General features: G+C 50.0%; 1 protein-coding gene and 1 pseudogene across 5 annotated transcripts in view; both read right to left on the bottom strand.

Annotated features, from left to right (window-relative positions):
* Nucleotides 1–309: 309 nt before the first annotated feature.
* The window catches only part of ZDHHC18 (zinc finger DHHC-type palmitoyltransferase 18), a 35,025-nt gene continuing 10,387 nt past the window's right edge, over nucleotides 310–24,947 (bottom strand). The window contains exons 3-10 of one of the 5 annotated variants that reach the window (XM_066375523.1): nucleotides 10,744–10,893; nucleotides 8,182–8,319; nucleotides 8,017–8,065; nucleotides 7,373–7,475; nucleotides 5,414–5,526; nucleotides 4,283–4,382; nucleotides 1,600–1,677; nucleotides 310–710 (exon numbers count right to left, since the gene is read on the bottom strand). In XM_066375523.1, coding sequence (XP_066231620.1) covers nucleotides 1,636–1,677; nucleotides 4,283–4,382; nucleotides 5,414–5,526; nucleotides 7,373–7,475; nucleotides 8,017–8,065; nucleotides 8,182–8,319; nucleotides 10,744–10,893 — 695 coding nt within the window. In that variant the 3' untranslated portion in view covers nucleotides 310–710; nucleotides 1,600–1,635. The other 4 variants (XM_066375522.1, XM_066375524.1, XM_066375521.1 and 1 more) reach the window with 4 other exon arrangements.
* Nucleotides 22,569–23,049, bottom strand: LOC136397226 (large ribosomal subunit protein eL33 pseudogene; annotated as a pseudogene).

Here is a 24,947-nt window from a genome sequence, read left to right as displayed (position 1 = left end):
CCCCAGACTGGAGGCAAACCCTCTGTCCCAGCCTAGGCTGGGGACTTTCAGAGGTTAGCAGTCAGCTAAGGCTTGAAGGTCTCTGGAAATGAGACTGGGAGTTCTGGAGGGGCAGAGTGAAGAGGACGCTGATCACTCTTCCTGTGTCACTTCTGGCTTTGCTGTACCTTTTTGAAATCTCCAAAGGGCACAGATCAGCTGGAACAAAGCTGGCAGCTGTAAGCCAGTGGTTCTCCGGCATACTTATTGCAGACCCCACCCCCAGACACCAAAATAAAGGTGGCACCAGACAGCCAAAGGTATGGCAAGAAGAGGGAAATCTTTATTTTGGTTAAAAAAGGTACAGGACAGCAGACAAGCAGCCCCCAGCCATGGGCTGAGCGGATTTCTGAGGCCCAGCCTGGTTTCCTTTAGTTTCTCTGACGAACAAGGGGCTGTCAGAGCTAGCTCAGTCCCTCAGGGCCTGGAGCAAAGGGTACAAGCATCCTCCTTGCAACCTACCTACTCCGGGTGCTGGGGGGTGGCGGGGCCGTGGGAACAGTGTCAAACCAGTTGTGCTTAAAAGTTACCAAACTTGTTCAGCAGCGTCATCAACCATCAACACCCCAGACAGCTCCTGAAGAAACCTGCTCAGCTCGACTATGGCCATGCCTGATTCTGGGGAGGCAGGCTGTAAGGCAAGATTCCTAAAGTCTTGACACCTTACAAATCTGGGGAAGGGGAAATAAGGTGGAAGAGGGGAGGGCAAGTTTTAGCATAGTGTTACATTATTGTGCTGACAGCTGCATATGGCTTTTCTACACTCTGGCCAGCATGGAGTGGGGATGGGGGCAAAGAGGCCAGCCCCTGTCCCCTATGGGAAAACCCTAGAGAGCACACAGGTGGGGTAGGCTTAGGCTTGGGGGTAGACCCTGTAGGCACAGATGGTGGCAGATGGGCCACAGGTTAGGCAGGTGGAGGTGCCGGGTGCCTGGCTCCCCCCAGGCCACTCCTGGAGAGGCAGAGAGCAGCGGTCCTCAGGAGGTCCTTAAGCCCCCGCACACACTGGAGATCCCGGCAGGACAGCAAAGAAGGAGAAGAGAGAGGATTAGCAGGATTGGGAGAAAAGAGGAAGCCTGGAGGGGTGCCATAGCACCTGCCTCTTCCCCACAGAAGGGCCAAGGCTCAGGCAGCAGGCAATGAAGCAGGAGAGAAAACAGGCAGGTGAGAGAAAGCTCAGCAGGGACAGAAAGCCAGGACACACTGTTAGTGATCAAGGGCCCTACACACCAGGATGCCACCAGGACAGGCCCAAGCACCTCAAAGCAGGTACGCCATCCTTTCCCCATCCTCACCCTTCACCTCCTGTGCTGTTGGAGAGCTGCTGTGCATGGAGCTACCTCCTTATCTGGAGGGGGGCTGGGCTCTTGGCCCTGACTCCACACCCCATCCTTCTGCTCAGGCGGGAGCCCTGGGGACCCTGCCACTGCCAGCACACACACCACACCACACACCAGACAGATGAATGGGCTCCATGGGGTTGGTGAGGCATGCGATGAGGATGAGATAGTGTGTGAGGGGAGCGGGCAGTGCTGGCTGACGGGGGAGATACGGTCTTACCAGCTAACCCTCTGCAAAGAGGACTGTTAGCTCCCCTCAGGCTGTGCAGGAGATGGCAAAGTCCTGACAGGTGTCCTCCTGGAGGAGATACCAGAGAGGTGGGCCAGTGTTACAAGGTGTCGGGCTGGGCTGGGCTGGGCTGCCTAGACTGGGGTGGGGGCCAGGAAGGCTCCAGCTCTCAAACTGAAATCTGTCTCATAAACATTTTCTTAGCTGAGCAGTCACTGGGGTCAGAGTAGAAAGACAGCAAAGAAGAAGAACTTGGGGGTCTCCAAGCCCCTGAGGCAGAGGAAGGTACAGGGGAGAAAGAGAGGACAGAATGGCCTCTTCTTACACGCCTTTGGGGCCTCCCGCAGCCCCCTTTGTTCGGCCCGCAGCAGACAAACTCCCGCCAGGAGAGGAGGATTTTAGCCAGGTAGATGGGCTGCCTGCCTTTTCTCTCTCTCCCCAGGAAAGATCAAGTTTGACTGAAAGACTAGATGGCTGCCATTTGGGACCTCAGCAAAGGAAGAGCAAACAAAGCAAATCAACTCTTAAAAACAAATGTTTTATTACAAGCAGGAACAAAGAATACTGGCTTAAATAAAAGGCAGATGGGAATCCCCTCCTCTAGCCAACTGCCTCCCCACCTCCCAGTGCCACTGAAGCGTGGCCCGGGCACCAAGGTGCAGCGGCGCTGTTTCTCCCAGAGGGGACCCTCTGTGGCTGCCACTTTTTGGCTGCCTGTGACTCACTAGCCTCTGGAGCAAGGAAGGGCAAGATGAGGGAACTTCCTATGTCACCTTCCAAGGACTTCAGCCCTCTTGAAGGGCCAAGGAGGGACAATTTCCTTACACTGCTCACAAAAATTAGGGGATCAGGAAACATGCAGATGCTCCAGTACTTTCAGCCTTTTGTATCGTGCATTTTCACCAATGAAATAAAAGTTGGTTTTGTATCGTATTTGCATAATTGAACAACTTTGACTTGTTTGTTTTTCTGATGTTCTTGTTTAGTAAAAAAAGATCAAATGCTTTTTTTTTTATTGCTTCATATTCATTTTGAAATATCCCCTAATTTTTGTGAGCAGTATATTTTGAGAAGAAACCACAGCTTCCAGCTGCAGAGAAATATCCTCTGAGTTTCCGGCCTAGATTTAGGTCAATCCTCACTTGCCTCTTGGCCCACCCTGCTCCTTCCTTCCTTTTCTCTGGACTGGAGTCCTGTTGGCAGACACTCCCTGTCCTCTAGCCCCTGGCACTGGGTCCCAAACTCAGGGCTTGGAGGAGGGGGTGTGGCTTGTAGGATGGCAGCCACTCCCAACAGCCATTACCCCATCCACCACACCCAGCCTGAGCCTGTTTAGGCAGATCCCAGCTGGACGCCTGGCCTGGGGGCTGGGTGGCAGGGGTGGGGTATGGGGTATGGGTGGCTGAATCCCAGCCCCTGGCTGTCTGGAGTCCCTGCAGGAAGGAAAGGTAGGAGGATTGGGACTGAGCCATGGCAGGAGTCCAGGGGTCTCTTGTAACAATGCACACGTTTCCTGTCCCCATGGCTCAAGCTGCTCCTGCTGCTGCTGGCTGACACTGAAGGGGGATGGCAGGGAAGGGGCAGCCCAGGGAATGTGGGGAAGTAGGAATCAGCCATATTTGTACAAGGGAAAGTATGCGCGCGCACGCGCACGTGCACACGCATGCATACACACACAGCCAGGTCTCCTGCAATAAGCTTATTAAAACCAACTTGCCTTCTGATAACCCTTAACCTGGCACTACACAGACAGCAATGTGGCTCACTTTTTTCTTCTTCTTCCATTTAAAAAATGCTATGTAGAAAAGAGGTCTATAAAATTGTGCAAAATAGCCAGCATTAATAAACCCGTTTCAAGTATTGCCAGCCAGAGTATAACCGACCCATCCCAGACCTGACTTGGGAGAGAGATGGGGGGCCAGGCTGGGAGCCCATAGAAAACTCTCCATGGGTAGAGAAAGGGCAAGGCCTCCACTTCCTAGTGTGCTGCCCAGGAATCATGCAGGAGCTGAGGTCTTGGGTGCCTGACTGGCTGGTTTGGCTTCCTGACACAGGCTGCTCCTCCCTCCCCCTGCAACTCTTCTCTACCTAGAACCCAACTCTATCCTATTGGCAAACTCCACACAGAAAATAAAAACTAAAGAAGAAACAATGACCATCACTAAGAGAATGAAGGAGCTCACAAACCAAAGCAGCCCACGGAAGCATCCTCTCCCACAGCCCACTGTCCAGGGCTGACTGCTCACGGGTCCCACTGCATTCCAGGACCCCGGGTCAGCAGGGCTCAGTAGCTTCCCCAACTGGGAGGCGTCACTCAGTCCACATGCTCACTCACACAGGGCTCGCCCTAGCACAGAAACTTGGTGTGGACCATTGGGCAGCCTGGCCCTGGCCTCTAATCTGTCACTCCTGCCACTGATCCAGCTGGGGGATCTCAGGCCCAAGGCCATGGGAACCTGGGTTTGGGGAGCAGAGGGTACAGCCATGGAACAGTGTGGGGACAGCGCACAGGGTGGGAAATAAATATGAAAAGACTTGAGTCTTTGGCGGCTCTGCTTCCCTTGGGTGGCATGGGGAGGGTCCCAGCAGGTGTGGAGGGCAGCCGGTGAGTGCGGAAGGGCAAACAGGCCAGCAGATGGCAAGTACTGAGCCAGGTTCAGGGGTGGCCTCCTACCATGCTGGCATCGGGCTTGGCTCCGCAGGCTGGTTCGTCACTTCTGATGGGTGAGGGCAACACGGTGTCAGACTGCACAAATCCCCTCCGGTCAATCAGGCTTCCAAAACACAAGGGGACACGTGAGAACCCTGCCCAACACCAAAGCTCCAGACTAGGGGCTGGATGGCAGAATCCACCACCCAGCCAAGGAAAGTCCAAGCCCTTAGAAAGCCTGAGGAAAAGGGAGCTGTTCTCCTGCTGGGGGCTCAAGACTTCTCCTTCCAGAAGGGCCAGAGCTCTCTGCATTCTGGACAACTGGCTTTTGGTCACAGAATTCATGCACTGTTAATTCAAACTGAGCTACTTTCTGTATGACTGCCAAGAAGCCAGGCTGTAGGTAAGGGGAAAGTAAGAATAAAAGGGCATTTGAAGATAGTGCAATTCTTACTGTCTCTTCCCTGAGAGGCAGGATTGGTGGGAGGAGAAGGGGACAGTGTGGGAAGTCTTGTTCCCACAGTGTCCATTGCAATTTAGCTCCTGGTCTGGTGCTCTGCCGCCCCCTGCTGTCAAGATCGATGGGGTGCTACCTAGCTGGGCTGAACCACCAGGGCTTTTTTCCACCAGGAGGGAGAATGAAGCCCCACACAGTCCGGCCATCAGCACCAGAAGGGTAGCATTGCCCAAACGTGGCCAAAACATTAATTTTGGTTATCCCTGTGGATTAAGATTACAGGTGAGACCTACTACTCTTCTTTTTTATATTGTATACTTAATTATTTTCTACAATGAGCACATGATTAAAAATTCCAATTCTCAGTACTGGCCAGGTAGCTCAGTTGGTTAGAACATCGTACCGACGTGCCAAGGTTGCAACTTCGATCCGTGGGTCAGGGCAATGCAAAAAACAACCAGTGACGGCATGAATAAGTGGAACAACAAGTCAGTGTTTTTCTCTCTGTTTCCCTTCCTCTCTCTCTAAAAATCAATACATTTTTAAAAATTACAATGCTCTCTAGAACTTCTTCATGTGACAAACGTCCTGAGTGCATTCAGCAGGGGGCGGTGGACAGGACTGATATGGGAGGAGAGGTCTGCAGATTCCAGAACCTCTTGGAGAGGTGTAGACTCACCGGGTCACCCCCGTCTCACCTGGGAGGTAGCGGGCCGCAGAGTACAGCACAGCAATTGGTGATAACACTTTTATGGCTGTAGGGATTGACGGAGGCCTCACCACCCCTCTTGCTGGACCACGAGCCTTTGATCTGTAAGCAGGAAGGAGGTCTGCCTCAGGTACCTCCCTTTGCTTCTCTTTTCTGGGAGGGACATCTAGAGGCAGGGGAAATTGGTGAATTCTGGAATCAATTCCACCTAGACTATTAGAGGAAACACGTTTATTAAAGGGAAACTGGAATCAATTCCACCTAGACTATTAGAGGAAACATGTCTATCTTTTTTTCTTCTTCTTCTTCTTCCTTTTTTGGAGGGGATATGTCTTTAACCTAGGACATTGAGAGAGAATGTGGGGAACTTTTGGGGTCACCCAGTAGAGGGGGAGGAGGCCCCAAACAGGACAGAAAACAGAGTAGAGCTGAAGAGAAACCTCCAAAAGAAACTCTTTGGGTGCATCCTCCTTTCTCTGGCCAGCCACCTAAGAGGAAGGACAGGACAAGGGCACAGGCTTCAGGCTGCTTGAGAACTCTGGCTCTGCCACTGACGCAGGGCATGACCCTGTACAGAGCACCACTGCTCTTGAGTCTCAATCCTCATTTGAAAAACAGAGAACTCTCTTGCCTGACCTGTGGTGGCGCAGTGGGTAAAGCCTTGACCTGGAATGCTGAGGTTGCTCATTCGAAACCCCAGGCTTGTCCAGTTTAGGCACATATGAGGAGCAACTACTATGAGTTGATGCTTATCACTCCTCCCTTCCCCCTACTCTTCTCTCTCAAATCAATTAAGTAAAACCTTAAAAAAAAAGTCAGAGGGAACTCTCTGATACTAACTCTCTGGTAGCAATGTTGGAGCAGCAGACAAAATTTTCTCCATCTCTAGAACTGTAGAGCCAGCGATCAAAGGCACCAAGGAGCTTAGCAGTGAGGGACACCTGACACCAGCTTGACGTTAACCGAGATTTCTAAACTTATTTGGCTATATCAATCCTTTGTGCTGAACCCCTAGTAATATCCCACAGAACCAGCACCCATGAAACCACACTGGGATATGCTGGCTGATGTCATTTCTGTTCTGTACCCATCACCTAGCACATGATACCCTATCATAGGTGCTGTTTCCTCAGTGAGAAGCTGTGGTCAAGGGATGTATTTTCTGTTGGTAGTTGGGCCTCTTAGTATCAGATGCGGCCCTGGAATGGATGCTCTCATTTGCTCTTTTATTGTTTGAGAGAATAGGAAGGGGAGGTCAGAGCCCTGGCCCAAGGCTAGCATACAGTGAGTACTCAAACAGTGCTCTTTGGGGGTCTGTAAGGCAGCAAGTAAGGAGGGTTGATAGACCCTCACGGTCCTGTCCTCCTCAATAAGGAAGCCTCAGAGAGCCTCAAGGACACCTGAGAATAGTCACATCTCTGGTGGCTACAAGTGCAGCAGGGGCACAGTGAGCATGGCCATGGCTTCTGGGCAAAATGCTGGCTCTGTCCCTTCCCGGCTGTGTGACCTTGGGGCAAGTCACTCAGCCATCAAATAGAGAAAAACTATCCCTATTCCTTCTGCCTCAGAATTGGCAAAAGGACCCAAAGAAATGATAGGAACAGAAAGAACTCTGGAAACAATAATGCGCTGGCCAAATATAATGACTAATGACTGTGGTGGGGTGAGTGCTGCTTTGTGGGTTAGGGAGGAAGCATCCTGGAGACGCTGGGAGCCGGCACTGAGGGGCCAAGGCTGCAGGGGCCTCGGAAACCTGCACTGGGCTTCCCAGGGCCAAGTCCTGAGCACGAAGCGGGGGGGGGGGGGGGGTCCTGGCTGCCTGTCATCTCCACCCCGTTTCCCAGAAGGCTGAGAGGCAAGGCTGAACTGCCGCCACCCCCACTCCCTCAACCCTGCCTCTTACTGAGGGTCCTGCCCAGGAATGAGCAGTGGCCTCAGCCTTACTCACGTCCTCGTTAGTTGTCAGGTTGGAGGCGACGAGGTAAGTATGAAACCCTGAGAGGCCCAGGATGGACCAGATGGAGAAGAAGCATATCACCAGCTCCAGCACAGTGGGCAGGGCGTCAAGGACCCACAACGGGGATCAGAACTGGGAGCCTCCCCCATGCCTAGGATCGAGCCACACCCAGCCTTTCTCAACTATCCTTCTCCAGAAAGAAAATAAGTTGTAACCTTCCTATGGCCCAGTCACCAATTCTCAGCAGGATCACCTCCTGGGCCCCAAAAAGAGTTAGTTCGGGAGCTCCCCTCCAGAGTAGAAGAAGCCCAGGGAGATGGATGGTAGAGGAAACTGAGGGTTCCAAGCACCAAGAGCCATGGACATGATGGGGTCCAGGGAGCTGGGTGTCTTAAAGGAAGACAGGGACTGTGGCTCCTGGAAGTCCCTGGCCGCCTCATCCCCACAACAGCCCAGTTAGGATCAGCTCAAGCCTGGGCATGAACAGAAGCAGTTGGTATACTGGGTTCTAGAGGACCAACACAGGCTCTCCACCAGGCCCCTCTGTTTACAGGATGAAGTGTGGGGACCCACCCCGATAAAGGGGCCTCGGTTCCCAGCAGGGTGTCCACTAGTAGACAAAAGGTAAAGGATATCTCGCTGGTGTCTCCCTCAGAGTGGAGAGGAAGTTGCTGTTCCGAGAGCCTGGGGAGTAAGAAACAGGAGAGGGCACAGCTCAGAGGGACAGTGACCACAGCCCCTCAGCCTGGCTGAGCTTGCTGGCCCGCCCTGTGCCCATCCCGCTCCCACAGCCTACTCACGCAGTGTCAGGTGGGTGACCACGCAGGCGAAGATGAAGGCCGTCAGGAACGAGAGGGAGAGAATGAACGCATAGAAGAAGCGGTAGTTCCGTCTCCCCACACAGTTGCCCACCCAGGGGCAGTGATGGTCAAACCGTTCTGGAAAAGGGCCGGGGAGAAGGGTTAGGCCCGGCCTGACGAGCACAGGTGTTCAGAGGCCGCACACCACCGCTGGGGCTCTCCTGCCCCTCACGCTGCACCTGCAGCTCATAGTTCCTCAGACACACCCTGCCCTAGTCCTTTGAGGGCCGGTTCCCACTGCACACACATTCCTCCCTGACTTTTTCCTGGTGAAGGGTAATTCCTCCTTCATGTTTTAGCTACAAAGCCACTTACAGTGTGTCCGTAAAGTCATGGTGCACTTTTAACCGTCATAGGGAAGCAACAAAAGACGATAGAAATGTGAAATCTGCACCAAATAAAAGGAAAACTCTCCCAGTTTCATACCTATTCAGTGCAGTTCGATGTGGGTTCACACACAGATTTTTTAGGGCTCCTTAGGTAGCTATCCCGTATAGCCTCTACAGACTCATCACTGACTGATGGCCTACCAGAACGGGGTTTCTCCACCAAACTGCCGGTTTTCTTCAACTGCTTATCCCACCGAGTAATGTTATTCCTACGTGGTGGCGCTTCGTTATAAACGCGCCGATATTCATGTTGCACTTTGGTCACGGATTCGAATTTAGCGAGCCACAGAACACACTGAACTTTCCTCTGTACCGTCCACATCTCAACTGGCATGGCCGTGGGGTGCTCCGCTGTATACACGGTGTTGTGTCATCATCTGCACATGAGCACATGCTGCCACATCATCCTACAGAAACTGGAAGGGTTTTCCTTCTATTTGGTGCAGATTTCACATTTCTATCGCCTTTTGTTGCTTTCCTGTGACCGGTCAAAAGAGCACCATGACTTTACGGACACACTGTATTTAAGAAAGCATCCTCTGACCTCAGACAAGGCAAGAGTCCCCTGTCACCCGCCCCATTGTCCTGGCACTTATCTTTGCAGGACTTTGCCCATGGTATTTACATACTTATTTACAATTAGTGGCCTGGCCAGCTACCTGGCTTGACTGTAAGCTCCATGGGGGGTGCTGTATTGGCCTCCCATTGAGCTGCATCCCAGGGTTCAGCAGTGTCTGGTACAAAGAAGATTCGCAGAAAGTACTTGCTGCCTGGCCTATGACCCTGGCCACACACCAAGAGCCAATGGCCCCTCTCCCTCGAGCTAGATCTAGAGGCCCAGGGAGGGAGGGAGGCCACTATGTAACCAGTGGAGAACTGGCATCAGAGGCCTGGTCAGAGGAATGATCTTATACCAACACCATGTCCCCGGCGGCAGGCTCACACCCAGACTGGTGAGGAAAGTCCCCTGTGGGAATATGGGTCACACGCCTGTTGCCTCATACTAAGGCCAGCACCCTTTGCAGGGGGTGGGTGTGGCAAATTCTCATGGATGACTGACACCCAATGAGTCACCCACTCCACTGCCTGCCGTCATGGGGTGTTCCCTACTGTTCTCTTGCTCAGGAAGGCTGAGCCAGCATGATGAGCTCAATGCCCTGGGGACTGTGCACAGTCACCATGGCTCAGCTCACCTGGGTCCTCTTGCACAGAGACACCCTCCAAGGGGCATACTCTTAGTCACCATCAGAGTTGTTTGGCCTCTGGTGAGCAGAGAGAGGGGACAAAACAGCATCCGGTTTCCTAGCAACTACTGCAGTGGTGGGTGAGCAGCTTAGCTTCCAATCCCGGCTACATCCTCTCCACCTTACCAGCTTCAACTCCTCTGTTCCCAGATCCTTGTCCCTCCCAAACCCTGGGAATCAGATCAAAGTCTTCCAGGATAGCTGGTCCTGGGCACCGATGATAGAGCATTCTTCTTCTGGCCCAAATGTATCTAGAATATTACTGCTCTAGTTTCTAGATCCTGGTACCTTGGACCTGCTGAGGACCAGGCTGAGGCCTGGGAGAAGAGTTCAGGGCCTCTCTGCATTTTCCCCACACTCCAGAGCTGCGGGAAAGAAACCCACCAAACCTGGACTGAAGCTAAGACACCACGTGGATCACACTCAGAGCCCACTGGTCACACTCAGGTTCCTTCTTTTTTGTGTGTGTGACAGAGACAGAAAGAGAGACAGAGAGAGGGGAGAGGGACAGATAGGGACAGACAGACAAGAAGGGAGAGAGATGAGAAACATCAATCATCAGTATTTCGTTGCGGCACCTTAGTTGTTCATTGATTGCTTTCTCATATGTGCCTTGACCGTGGGCCTTCAGCAGACCGAGTAACCCCTTGCTCAAGCCACAAGCTGGTGACCTCAGGATTTTGAACCTGGGTCCCCCGTGTCCCAGTCCGACGCTCTATCCACTGTGCCACCACCTGGTCAGGCCACTCACGTTCCTTCTCAATCTGAGCAAATCTGAGTGAACCAGACTTCCTGCCCAGCCCTGAATATTTCTGACACCCCACCAGCTGCACATGACTCCTATCTCCATCTCAGGGCTCCCCACTTACCCACACAGTTGTCACACACACTGCAGTGTGAGGTCCGGGGTGGCCGAAACATCTTGCAGGTGAAGCAATACTTCAACTTCACCATCTGCCCGTTGATCATCACCTCCCGGGTCCGAGGCGGTGGCCGGTATGTGGAACTGCCTGTGTTGTCTGAGGATGGGAGGAGAGAAATATGGGGATGTCCAAGCCTGGAGCCAGGACCCCCAGCTGGGGGAAGCCACCACTGCCTGGCAGGGACAAGAGGAGTCTCAGGGAAACTTCCAGGGAACAATGTTAGGGGAAATACCAACCTAACGTGGGGACAAATATTAAGAACTGCTACCACTTACTGAGATTGCTATGTGTTAAAACTCTACACACCTGCTCACACACAGTGGGCCTTAATCAACTAGGAGAAGGGCTATCAGAAGGAGACCCCAGTTAGACTTAGTGAGGTTTATCTGTATCTGTTCAAGCCTAGATCCAAGTTCCAATCTCCAGGAGGTTCAGGACAGGAAGGGACAAAGAAAACAATGCTATGAGGAGCCTGACCTGTGGTGGCACAGTGGATTAAGCATTGACCTGGAACACTGAGGTTGCCAGTTCGAAACCTCGGGCTTGCCTGGTCAAGGCACATACGAGTTGATGCTTCCTGCTCCTCCCCACCTTCTCTCTCTACTTTCTCCTCTCTCTATAAAAATGAATAAAATATAAAAATTTTAAAAACCCCCACCTTGCCTGACCAGGTGGTGGCACAGTGGATAGAGCGTCAGACTGGGATGCTGAGAACCCAGGTTCGAGACCCCGAGATCGCCAGCTTGAGCGCGGGCTCATCTGGTTTGAGCAAAAAGCTCACCAGCTTGGACCCAAGGTCGGTGGTTCGAGCAAAGGGTTACTCAGTCTGCTGAAGGCCCGCGGTCAAGGCACATATGAGAAAGCAATCAATGAACAACTAAGGTGTCGCAATGAAAAACTGATGATTGATGCTTCTCATCTCTCTCCATTCCTGTCTGTCTGTCCCTGTCTATCCCTCTCTCTGACTCTCTGTCTCTGTAAAAAAGCAACAAAAAAAAACAAAACAGAATGTGGGACATCGACAAGACCACTGGCCTGATCTCCAACAAAGTCAGTCACTTACAAAAAGAGAAGGGAGATAGTTCTAAGTTAGAAGAAATGTAGGAGAGTGGAATAAGTCAATGTTTCTCTCTCTCTCCCCTTCTGTCTCTCTCTAAAAATCAATAAATACTTTTATTATTGTTTTAAAAGATTCTCGCTTGACCAGGTGGTGGTGCAGTGGATAGCACATCAGCCTGGGACACAGAGGACCCAGGTTTGAAACCCTGAGGTTGCCGGCTTGAGCGCAGGCTCACCAGCTTGAGTGCAGGGTCGCTGGCTTGAACATGTGATCACAGACATGACTCCATGGTCGCTGGATTGAGCCCAAAGGTTGCTGGATTGAATAAGGGATCACTGGCTGGAACCCCCTGGTCAAGGCACATATGAGAAAGCAATCAATGAACAACTAAGGTGCTGCAACAAACAATTGATGCTTCTCACCTCTCTCGCTTTCTTTTCTGTCCCTCCTCTCTCTCTCACTAAAAAAAAAAAATCTTCTTAAATTTTTTAAATGTTTATTTTATTGATATTTAGAGAGAGAAAGGGAGAGAACAGGAGAGGTATGAGCCCTAACAGGGATCGAACCGGCAACCTCAGCACATCAGGACAATGCTCTAACCAACCAAGCCATCCAGCCAGGGATATTTTAATTTTTTTTAATAAAAAATATTTTAAATAATAATAAAAACAAAAGAGAGATAGAAGATGTAAACAAGCAATGCATGATCCTAGACTGGATCCTGTTTTGAAGAACAAAACACAGCAACAAATGACGTTTGGAGGGTAACTAGAGAAAAATGACTACAGATTAGAAATTTGGGAACTATTCATTTTCCAAGATGTGATCATAGAAATGTGGTTATGTTAGAGGCTGTCCTTGGATTTTGAAGAACATGTTGTAATATTTATGGGTAAAGTGTCTATGATTTACCACAAAATTATTTAATAAGAATTACATTGGCCCTGGCCGGTTGGCTCAGTGGTAGAGCGTCGGCCTGGCGTGCGGGGGACCCAGGTTCGATTCCCTGCCAGGGCACATAGGAGAGGCGCCCATTTGCTTCTCCACCCCCCCTCCTTCCTCTCTGTCTCTCTCTTCCCCTCCCGCAGCCAAGGCTCCATTGGAGCAAAGATGGCCCGGGCGATGGGGATGGCTCCTTGGCCTCTGCCCCAGGCGCTGGAGTGGCTCTGGTCGTGGCAGAGCGACGCCCCTGGTGGGCAGAGCGTCGCCCCTGGTGGGCGTGCCCCGGTCGGGCGCATGCGGGAGTCTGTCTGACTGTCTCTCCCCGTTTCCAGCTTCAGAAAAATACAAAAAAAAAAAAATAAAAATAAAAATAAAGGCAACATTGCAGTGCTGTGAGGGAAGATGGTCTTCCCCAGTAAACAATACAAGGTCAACGGGATATACAAATGGGGGAAAATACATCTGCACTCCTGTCTTCCACCAAACACATGTTCAATTCCAGATGGTTTGCAGCTCTAAACGCAGATGTTTTGGATTTATAAAAAACAGAACTTCATGTGAATGAAGCAAAGATTTCTTAAATAAGACACAAAGGGGCTGCCCTGGCCGGTTGGCTCAGCGGTAGAGCGTCGGCCTAGCGTGTGGAGGACCCGGGTTCGATTCCCGGCCAGGGCACACAGGAGAAGCGCCCATTTGCTTCTCCACCCCTCCGCCGCGCTTTCCTCTCTGTCTCTCTCGTCCCCTCCCGCAGCCAAGGCTCCATTGGAGCAAAGATGGCCCGGGCGCTGGGGATGGCTCTGTGGCCTCTGCCCCAGGCGCTAGAGTGGCTCTGGTCGCAACATGGCGACGCCCAGGATGGGCAGAGCATCGCCCCCTGGTGGGCAGAGCGTCGCCCCTGGTGGGCGTGCCGGGTGGATCCCGGTCGGGCGCATGCGGGAGTCTGTCTGACTGTCTCTCCCTGTTTCCAGCTTCAGAAAAATGAAAAAAAAAAAAAAAAAAAAGACACAAAGGGGCTAATCATAAAGGAGCAATTTGCTAAACTGCATTATATCACAACTAACTCCTGTTCATCTAAAGATACTATTTAAAGACTGAACAGGGCCTGACCAGGCAGTGGCGCAGTGGATAGAGCATCGAACTGGGATGCAGAGGACCCAGGTTCGAGACCCAGAGGTCGCAAGCTTGAGCGCGGGCTCATCTGGTTTGAGCAAAAAGCCCACCAGCTTGAACCCAAGGTCGCTGGCTCCAGCAAGGGTTACTCAGTCTGCTGAAGGCCCGCGGTCAAGGCACATATGAGAAAGCAATCAATGAACAACTAAGGTGTTGTGACGCACAATGAAAGATTAATGATTGATGCTTCTCATCTCTCTCCGTTCCTGTCTGTCTGTCCTTGTCTATCCCTCTCTCTGACTCATTCTCTGTCTCTGTAAAAATATATAAATAAATAAATAAATAAATAAATAAATAAAAAGACTGGGCCCTGGCCGGTTGGCTCAGCGGTAGAGCGTCGGCCTGGCGTGCGGGGAACCCGGGTTCATTCCCGGCCAGGGCACATAGGAGAGGCGCCCATTTGCTTCTCCACCCCCCCTCCTTCCTCTCTGTCTCTCTCTTCCCCTCCCGCAGCCAAGGCTCCATTGGAGCAAAGATGGCCCGGGCGCTGAGGATGGCTCCTTGGCCTCTGCCCCAGGCGCTAGAGTGGCTCTGGTCACGGCAGAGTGATGCCCCCAGAGGGGCAGAGCATCGCCCCCTGGTGGGCGTGCCGGGTGGATCCCAGTCGGGCGCATGCGGGAGTCTGTCTGTCTCTGCCCGATTCCAGCTTCAGAAAAATACAAAAAAAAAAAAAGACTGAACAGGTGACCTTCAGAGTAGATGATATGTACAATTCTGAAACAGGATAAAGAATTTGTATCCAGAACATATAAAGAAGTCCTATAAAGTCATTAGGAAAGCCTGACCTGTGGTGGCGCAGTAGATAAAGCGTCAACCTGGAACACTGAGGTCGCCGGTTCAAAACCCTGCACTTGTCTGGTCAAGGCACATATGGGAGTTGATGCTTTCTGCTCCCCCCTCCCACCTCTGTTCTCTCTCTCTCTCTCTCTTTCCTCTCTAAAATGAATAAATAAAAAAAGGAAACAAAAACAAAAAATAGAAAAAAAAATGTATTAAAGTCATTAAGAAAAAGTCAGATAACTGAATTCAAATGTGGACAAAAGACTCAAACAGGAATTTCATAAAAGAAGCTGTCCAAATGACTAATAAACACATGAAAGTGTGCTCATACTCACTAGTCATTGGGGAAATGCAAATTAAAACCGCAATATGGTACCACTATACATGTACCAGAATGGCTAAAATGAAAAAAATATTAAATTCAGTGTTGGCAAAAATGAAGAGCAACTAGAAATCTCAATTTGACCACTTTGGAAACTGTTTGGCAACAACTATGAAAGTTCAACATATGCACCCCCAGTAATCCCACTCCTAGGTGTCTTCCCAATAGAAAAGTACATGATTTGATGTGAACAAAAAGACATACACAGAATGTTCAAAACAACAATTCTCATAACAGCCAAAAGCTGGACCTAACCAAATGTCCATCAATAATAGAATGGGTTTTAAAACGTAGCATATTCACACAATGGAATTATAATACAGCAATGAGAATGAGTGATCCTTAACTAGGCACAGCAATACATATGTATGAATCTCATTAACATTGTGCAAAATGAAGAAATCACACATGTAAGAACACAGAATGTTCAAAAACAGATAAAAGTAATCTATGGTTAGAAGTCAGGATTGTGGTAACCGTTGGAAGAGCGACAATGATCAGAAAGGGGAACAAGAGGGAGGCTCCTGGGACACCGCTCATACACTGTTTTTTATCTGGATGCTGATTACTTTCAATATTAACATATAGAATACTTATGATTTATACACTTTTGGTAGAGCTGTTATGCTTCAGTAAAAAGCTAAGAAAAAGAAAGATCCAAGGTCTAGTTCGAGGTCATATAGCTGGTACATTGGCAAAATTGGAATCTGAACCCAGGTCTGCCATATGCAAAGCCCATAGTTCTACCCACTAGGCCTCTTGGTCGTCTGGCCACAGAGGACCAAGTACCTAGAGCAGTGGCTCCTTCCTGGATAGATTTCTGAGAGTCACACGGGGCTGCCTGTGATTCCCCAAAATCAAGCCATCACATCCACTGGATCGACTTTCCACATATCTCCAATCTGACCATTTGTCCCAGTGATTATTCACCGAGCTGTACAACATTCCAGGCACTATTCTAGGTGCTTGGCAGGCATCAGTGAAGCAAAGATTCGCATCTCACATTTCCAGCTACCAGACTTTTGCTAGGCAGTTGCACCATCACCTCCACCAGTGTATCTGAATGGAATGAAGCACACGAGCAACTATCTCTTCCTTAAAACTAGTAGAATGGGCCTGACCAGGTGGTGGCGCAGTGGATAGAGCGTCGAACTGGGAGGCAGAGGACCCAGGTTCGAGACCCCGAGGTTGCCAGCTTGAGTGTGGGCTCATCTGGTTTGAGCAAAGCTCACCAGCTTGGACCCAAGGTCGCTGGCTCGAGCAAGGGGTTACTCGGTCTGCTGAAGACCCACGGCCCACGGTCAAGGCACATATCAGAAAGCAATCAATGAACTAAGGTGTCGCAATGAAAAACTAATGATTGATGCTTCTCATCTCTCTCTGTTCCTGTCGGTCTGTCCCTATCGATCCCTCTCTCTGACTCTCTCTCTGTCTCAAAAAAGAAAAAAAAAACAAAAAAAACTCCAGTAGAATGGTAAAGGGTGTGTGTGTGTGGGGGGGGTGAGGCCAATGGACACACTTTGAAACCTGGTTTTGCCACTGACTGGTTGTCAGTCAAACAAACTTCTCTGAGCCTCACTTTTCTCATCTATAAAATGGGAATAACAAGTAGAATGGGGCATGAATCCTGGCTCCACCTCTTACTAGCTGGGTTTCTCCTGATGATACCATTTGTAAGATGTGTGACAGGGCAAACCATTTAACCTCTCTATGCCTTGGTTTCCTTAATCACTGAAAGGGGGATAATAGTACTTACCTCATCAGGTTCTTGTGAGGATTAAATGAGTTAATATATGTGAAGTAGCACAAAGCAAATGCTTAAAAAGTGTGCACTGTTATTATTGGCTCATGGAATTACTGGGAGAAAGAAGGGGAAAGGCAGTGGAGAAAGAACACTTCACTGAGGGTCTACTACATGCTGCGCACTCTGCAAAGAGTATCTTCTTTAACCCTGATAGCATCCCAAGAGGTCAGGTTATCATTGTCATCCCCCGGTTACAGCCAAGGAGACTCTAAAGTGAGGTTAAGTGACTTATCTAAGGCCATACAACTAGTAAGTGGCAGAAGGAGGATGTGAAACCAAGTCTCCAAAGCTTGGGGTTGAGGTCTTTCTGTAAATTTTTAAGTGTCATAATGAGTGTTATTTATCCCTGGTTCCTTCCTCTTGGTGATGGCACAATCCAAGAGCTGGCAGGAACCTCGAAGAGAACACACAGGTCTGGAACACACATAGCAGATACTTGATCAATGTCCCTTAGAGCTCACTGCCTCTATTCTCATCCATTTAGTTTATAAATGAGAAAAAGGCGCAGGAGGGTAGGGGATTTGCTCAAGGTCATACGGCAGGGGAGGGGCAGAGGCAGGGGAACCCAGCTCAGAGTCTCTTTGCAGACACTTCCTTCTCCCTCTCCCCTGCCTCACCTCTTCGCTCTTCCCTTCCAACATCCTACGCAGGCCAGGCCTGTATCACCCATCAGCTTAGGACTCCCCACTCCCGGACCCTCTGCCTTTCAACCTCCCCTCATATACACTGACACATTCCTCTAAATAACCCCCTTTGAGACACTTTTCAGTTCAAAACCTTTCACTTGCCTCCTCTAAAAAAAAAAAAAAAGGACAAACTTCTTGTTCTGATATTGGGCCCAACCTCCATTCCTGGCTTTTCTCCCACTGCTCTTCCCCCACAAGTCACTGGAGCTGAGGGCTTCCTGCCCCTGCTCCAAGCTCCAGCCCCTCCCTTCCCTTGGCTCCCAGGTCTTGCTGGAGCCCTGTCTAATAGCTAGCAGCTTCTTTCACCACTTTGGCCTCAGGGGTTCTTGAGCCTTGTAGCAGCACCTAAACTGCTCACTGCTCCATACTGAAGTGTCACAGGACTGCGATGTGTGCCCTGCCTCTCCAACTAGACCGTACACCCCGTGGGAGCAGGGACTGTGGAATAAACAGGCAGTCCTATGCCTAGGAACCATGAGGCAGCAGGCAAAGAAGAAAGAAAATATGGTTTTGACACAGGCAGGCCTGGAGTTCAAATTCTGACCCTTCCATTTATGAGCTGGTGTCCTTAGGGAAGTTACTCAGCTCTGTGTGCCCACTGTTGCATCTGTAAAAGCAGACAAATAACAACTACCTGGAAGGGACTGTAAGGATCAGAAATGGTATATGTAAAGGAAGCAGCACCTGGCGAGTACTTACTAGAAGCTGTTTTCACAAGGTGCGCGCTCTGCAGTCTGAAACACTTGGTTCAAATCCTGGTTTTGCTCCCCCCTTGCTACTTAAAGAAGTCCCTTCATTTCTCTTGGACTCAGTTTTCTCATTCCATAAAATGGATGTAAGAAAGTCTCAATCTCATAAGGCTGTGGCAAGGGCTGAAAGAGATGCCGCAAGGACAGATGAGCACAGAGGCCTTGGTCCTGAAAAACACTTCGTGCTGTGGCTGTGCTCCGATAGGTGGGTATAAATCTTGGCCCAACCAGTTGTGTGATGTGGGTCAAGTTGCTGAACCTCTCTGTGCCCTCATATGAAAATGGGACATAATCAACTCCATCTTTTTTTAATGTTGTTAGGAGAATTAGGCAAGAATTCATTAAGTGGATTTAGTCAAGTGTCCAGCACCTGGCAAAAGCTTAAGAAATATTAGCCATTATTATTCTTGTTATTTAATTATTTGTGTATATGTGTGTGTGTGTGTGACAGAGACAGAGAGAGAGACAGAGAGAGGGACAGATAGACAGGAAGGGAGAGAGATGGGAAGCATCAATTCTTGGCTGCTGCATCCCAGTTGTTCATTGATTGCTTTTCTCATATGTGCCTTGACCAGGGGGCTACAGCAGACCAAGTGACCCCTTGCTCAAGCCAGCAACCTTGGGTTTAAGCTGGTGAACTGTGCTCAAAGCAGATGAGCCTGCGCTCAAGCCAGCGACTTCGGGTTTTTTTTTTGTTTTTGTTTTTTTGTATTTTTCTGAAGCTGGAAACGGGGAGAGACAGTCAGACAGACTCCCGCATGCGCCCGACCGGGATCCACCTGGCACGCCCACCAAGGGCGAAGCTCTGCCCCTCCAGGGCGTCGCTCTGCCGCGACTAGAGCCACTCTAGTGCCTGGGGCAGAGGCCAAGGAGCCATCCCCAGCGCCCGGGACATCTTTGCTCCAATGGAGCCTTGGCTGCGGAAGGGGAAGAGAGAGACAGAGAGGAAGGAGGGGGGGTGGGGGTGGAGAAGCAGATGGGCGCTTCTCCTATGTGCCCTGGCTGGGAATTGAACCCGGGTCCCCCGCACGCCAGGCTGACGCTCTACCGCTGAGCCAACCAGCCAGGGCTGACTTCGGGGTTTTGAACCTGGATCCTCTGCATCCCAGTCCGACGCTCTATCCAGTATGCCTCCACCTGGTCAACCTAGCCATTATTATTATCGATTTGTCTATATATATTTATTTGTCTATATTGCAAACAACTGATTAACGAAGAAACTTCAGAACACAGCCCATCTGTGAGTGAAGGCCAGCCCAGACAATCTGCAGGACAAGTACAGAAGTCCTTGCAGAATTCTCACAGGCCCTCCCAGGGCAGCGAAGAGCCAAGTCTCTCCTCCAAGGTGGGGAGGGCATTCCTACCAGTATGTTCTGGCCTCAGGGCCAGGATTCTTCCTCTCTAGAGCTGAGAGAAAGTAAAGCTCTGCATACCCAACTTCCTCAGGCTGCCAAGAGCCAGAGGTAAAGGAGAGATGTGTCATGCTGGATGGAGCAAGCGTACCACCCAGATGCTGAATGAATCACCAACTGCAGGACCCTAAATGTGTTGGGTCAAAGGAGGCTTTGTGGGAATGCCACTACAGAGGCTGAATTCCATGGGCAAGGAAGACAAGTAGTATCCCACTGCTTTTTCTCAGGCCAAACAGTCCTGGCCAATCACTGCTCCGGACTTGGCCTCATAATTCTCCTCACCCCAACTCCTCCCACCACTACCAGTGGTAGCTTGTTAGTGCCCGGAACAAGTCCATTTGCCATTTCTGACCACAAGCTCAAACCTCTTAAGCTTCAATAGAGGAAAAACAATTTTCTTATTGACTGATTTTGAGAGAGAGAGAAGGAAGAGAGAGGGGAAAAAACCCTCAATTTGTTGTTCTACCTATTCATGTACTCATTGGTTGACTTGTATGTGCCCTGACTCGTGATCAAACCCACAACTTTGGCATATTGGGACAACACTCTAACCAACTGAGCTAGAGGAAAACAATTTTCATACTGTACTGACATTCCCTGTCTCATTTTACACACACACACACACACACACACACACACACACACACACACACACACACAGAAAACGCTTTAAGTATGGGAAATTAGAATCCTTGCCTTCCAAGGCATTCATTTATTTATTCTTTCAAACATTAACATCTACTATGCCAAGCTGTTGTACAAGGCCTGGGGGAGGCAGGTGAGAGGATAAGGGGCGAGTACATATAGATGAGTCAAATATGCTTGCTTTGGTCACCAGTTCAGAAAATATTTGTTGAAGAAATGAAGAAAGAGAGTGATATAAGAGATGCTGTCCCTGCCCTCAGGGAACCTAAGACCCATTCCAGGGCTCTTCCTGCTTTAGGCTCTTTCCTAAGAAATAGAAAGGGCTTCCTACTGCCTTCCAGGTGGGACACTAAGCCCCTGGGGAAGTAGCAATGAGGGGGACATTCCTTCCCAATGAATGGCCCTGAGAAGCAAATGAGTCTCCAGACGCCTTCCTCCTGACCAAGTGGCCTGCTGTGGGTCTCTATACCTTAACCACAACCCGCAGAGAAGAGCAGGCAGGCATTCTGCCGTCAGAACCTGAATGGCTGGGGCTGTGAATGAAGCCCAGCGGCTGGCTGGCGTGGAAGCCCCCTGGGACTGGTCATGACCTTCTGAGAAGACTTTAGTGAGTGGAGGAGGGGATCTCCACCTGCCCTGTTGGGTCTGTTGTCCCACCTGTGGAGGAAACAGCTGTGGTCCCCCCAGCTTCCAGGCCAGCTCAAGGTCAGTCACAGTGCCCAGGCTGTGAGCACTGAGTCACTGTAATCCCCATCAGACCACTTCTGTTCATTGCAGAGGTTTATGGAGCCCCTACCACATACAGGCTTAGCGGTAACCTGGGTATACAGGAAGAGCTCAGCCTGAGGGCAGAGTGAGCAGAAGTGGATAATTACAGAGTTGGTGTAAGAGGCCCTATGAGTCAAGCATGGTGCCTTTGGGGCCAGCCTGATCTCATTTTGAAACCTGCCTCAGCCACTTTCTAGCCTGTGACTTTGAGGAAGTTGCTCAACCTCTCTGAGCCTCAGTTTCCTCAGGGTAATAGTATCAATGTTGTAAGATGAGGATGCAAATTAGACATGACATAATGGAGAAGTCTAACCACTGGTCTATCCCATAGCTCCCTGGTTGGCAAACTGCAGCTCACAAGCCACATGCGGCTCTTTGACCCCTTGAATGTGCTTGAATGTGGCTCTTCCACAAAATACCACATGCGGGCGCTACCTTGATAAGGAATGTACCTACCTATATAGTTTAAGTTTAAAAAATTTGGCTCTCAAAAGAAATCTCAATCGTTGTACTGTTGATATTTGGCTCTGTTGACTAATGAGTTTACTGACCACTGCCATAGATAGTCACTTAATGGTATTACTGCTGTCTAGATTCAATATTGTGAGACTACAGAGGGGAATATGTGAGGTAGGGCAGGAGGCAGCATTCAAGAAAGCAACAAGAAGAGAGTACTGGCTGGGTATGTCAGTGGTTAGACATACCCAGTGGTTAGACCCACTATGCCAATATGTTGCAGTTCAATACCCGGTCAGGGCACATATAAGAAACAACCAATGAGTACATAAATAAGAACAAGTTGATGTTTATCTTCCTCTCTCTCACTTTGTCTCTTTCTAAAAATCAATCAATAAAAAATTTAAAAGAAAGCAACATAAGATAAAGCTACAATTAAGCTGGGTCAGAATGAATGGTTCCTCGGGCTTGCCAGGGAGGAGGGCATGGCAATGAGCAAAGGCACAGAGTCATTAACTGCACAGTGTGGCTGGGGGCACTGAGAGTGGCAGGAGAAGGGGGGAAGGGTAGGCTGGAGTTTGCTTGACCCTGCAGGCAAGTGGCCTTCATAGGCGAGTTCTCAGGAAGGTGGAAGATAGTGTGTTTCCTGGCCATGACACTAAGCAACCTTGAATCACGTGATGAGAATGTTAACTTCCTCTTTTTTTTTTTTTTTTTAGAACAAATCCATTTTATTTATTTACTTTTCAATAAGCTTAAATCCCCCTGACCGGTGGTGGTGCAGTGGATAGAGCATCAACCCGGAATACTGAGGTCCCAGGTTCAAAACCCTAAGGTCGCTAGCTTGAGAGCGGGCTCATCCAGCTTGAGTGCAGGTTTGCCAGCCTGAGCATGAAATCATCAGTATGATCCCATGGTCACTGGCTTAAGCAAGGAATCATTGACTCCGCTGGAGCCCCTGGGTCAAAGCATATATGAGAAGCAACCAATAAACAACTAAAGTGCCGCACTATAAGTTGGTCCTTCTTATCTGTGTCCCTTCCTGTCTCTCCGTCTCTCTTGCTCAAAAAAAGGAAGGGGGGGAACAACATGACATGGATTCTGTGTCCAATGGCCTTAGCAGGAAGGCTGTTTCGGAATTTAGCACCAATCATTCCACTGTTTCCATAAGCACAAGTTACCTTTTCCCAGATGATTCTGGTTTTATTCGGTTTGCTACTGGGAGTCACTGTGTTGTTCTTTGCTTTGTACACATAAGGATACCCCTTGCCTAGATAGAATTCAATTTCATCTCAAGCAAAACACCTTCAATTTTAAGAAGAGCTTTGTGCTCCCTCTGGTTCCAGAAACCCTGCTTACAGCCAGCAAAATGGCCTTGGACCACAGCCTTCCAGACATTTGTTGTTAAAGAAGTCCTGCTTCCTACAGGCCTGCCTAGGCTCCAAGATGGTGCAAAGAAGGCAAAGTTACTCCCTTTTCAATTCTCTTTCTCTTTCCTTTTTTTTTTTTTTTTTAGGCGAGAGGAGGGGAGATAGTGAGGCAGACTCCCATATACACCCCGACCGGGATCCACCTGGCAAACCCATCTGGGGCCAATGCTCAAGTACTGAGCTATTTTTAGCACCTGAGGCTGTTGAGGCTGTTGCACTTAGACCAACTGAGCTATACTGAGGCTGTCACACACGGACCAACTGAGGTATCCTTAGTGCTGGGGGGGGGGGCAAACTCAAATGAATCGAGCCACTGGCTGGGGGAGGGGAAAAGAAAGAGAAGGGGGGAGGGAGGGGAAGAATAGCAGATGGTTGATTTTCCTGTGTGCCCTTACTGGGAATTGAACCCAGAATGGCGATACACCAGGCTGATGATCTATCCCTGGAGCCACCAGCCAGGGCCTCAATTCTCTTTCAAGCCTTTCATTCCATCAAGGAAAAGTCTCAACTTTTAATACCTAATATCTGTGATCCTCACAGGCCTCAAAGTGGCTGCTTTCAGCAGGCAATTATAACCATCAAGAATTCTGTAACATTGTTATGTTTTTGTTTTTATGATTATTTTCAATGGAGAACAAGTGGCTTTCTGCTTACAGGGGTGATAAAAATTTTAAACTACATTTAAAAGCAAGCCATTTAAAGAAAAATACTAAAGAAATGAAGGTATATGGCAAGATACAGAAAGAGCAAAAGTCCCAAAGGTTGTACTCCAATGTGTGATCCTCGGGAAATGCTGCTGAGGGTGCTAGGAAGGCACCCAAATTCTGAGCCACGAAGGGCCGAGGCCAGATGTGAGTCTTGGAGAGACAACCATGACTGAAGGGAGAAGCCAGGTGTCTAGGCCTGGTAAGAAGAGCCAATCAGGGTAGAGACAGTCCTGGGGCTGTGGAAGGACCTGAGGGGAAATACCCTGAAGATAGGATGGGGCTTGTGACCTGCTATATGCTGGCAGAGGAAGAGGAGGCCGGCGTGTTGATCCTGTGTGTTGTGACTGTCTAGATGAGTGTCCGTTAACCAGACTCAGATGTTTCTATCGCCTCCCATCACACCAGGAGTTTTATGGGCCAAAGTTCCAACCTCCTATCTCTCTCCCAACTGTCCAGTGCATCTGGACCACGTGGCCCTGCAGCTGATCCAGCTGCATGGCCTGCCAGCTGACAAGTCAGGATTGCAAACCAGGGTGGTTAAGGGCCCAGTCTGCCTGCAACTGAGGGGTTTCCCAAGGAGATTTTTATTTTTTTATTTTTTTTATTTTTTATTTTTTTATTTTTTATTTTTTTGTATTTTTCTGAGGCTGGAAACGGGGAGAGACAGTCAGACAGACTCCCGCATGCGCCCGACCGGGATCCACCTGGCACGCCCACCAGGGGCAACGCTCTGCCCACCTGGGGGCGATGCTCTGCCCCTCTGGGGCGTCGCTCTATTGCGACCAGAGCCACTCTAGCGCCTGGGGCAGAGGCCGAGGAGCCATCCCCAGAACCCAGGCAATCTTTGCTCCAATGGAGCCTCGGCTACGGGAGGGGAAGAGAGAGACAGAGAGGGGGAGGGGTGGAGAAGCAGATGGGCACTTCTTCTGTGTGCCCTGGCCGGGAATCGAACCCAGGACCCCTGCACGCCAGGCTGACGCTCTACCACTGAGCCAACCGGCCAGGGCCTTATTTTTTAAACTTTTTTTTTTTTTTTTTTTCCATTTTTCTGAAGTTGGAAACAGGGAGAGACAGTCAGACAGACTCCCGCATGCGCCCGACCGGGATCCACCCGGCACGCCCACCATGGGGCGATGCTCTGCCCACCAGGGGGCGATGC

Source organism: Saccopteryx leptura, chromosome 3 (assembly GCF_036850995.1).
Source record: "Saccopteryx leptura isolate mSacLep1 chromosome 3, mSacLep1_pri_phased_curated, whole genome shotgun sequence".
NCBI classification, from domain to species: Eukaryota; Metazoa; Chordata; class Mammalia; order Chiroptera; family Emballonuridae; genus Saccopteryx; species Saccopteryx leptura.
The sequence above is the reverse complement of the archived record's forward strand: the minus strand, read 5'-3'. Positions and strand labels throughout refer to the sequence as shown.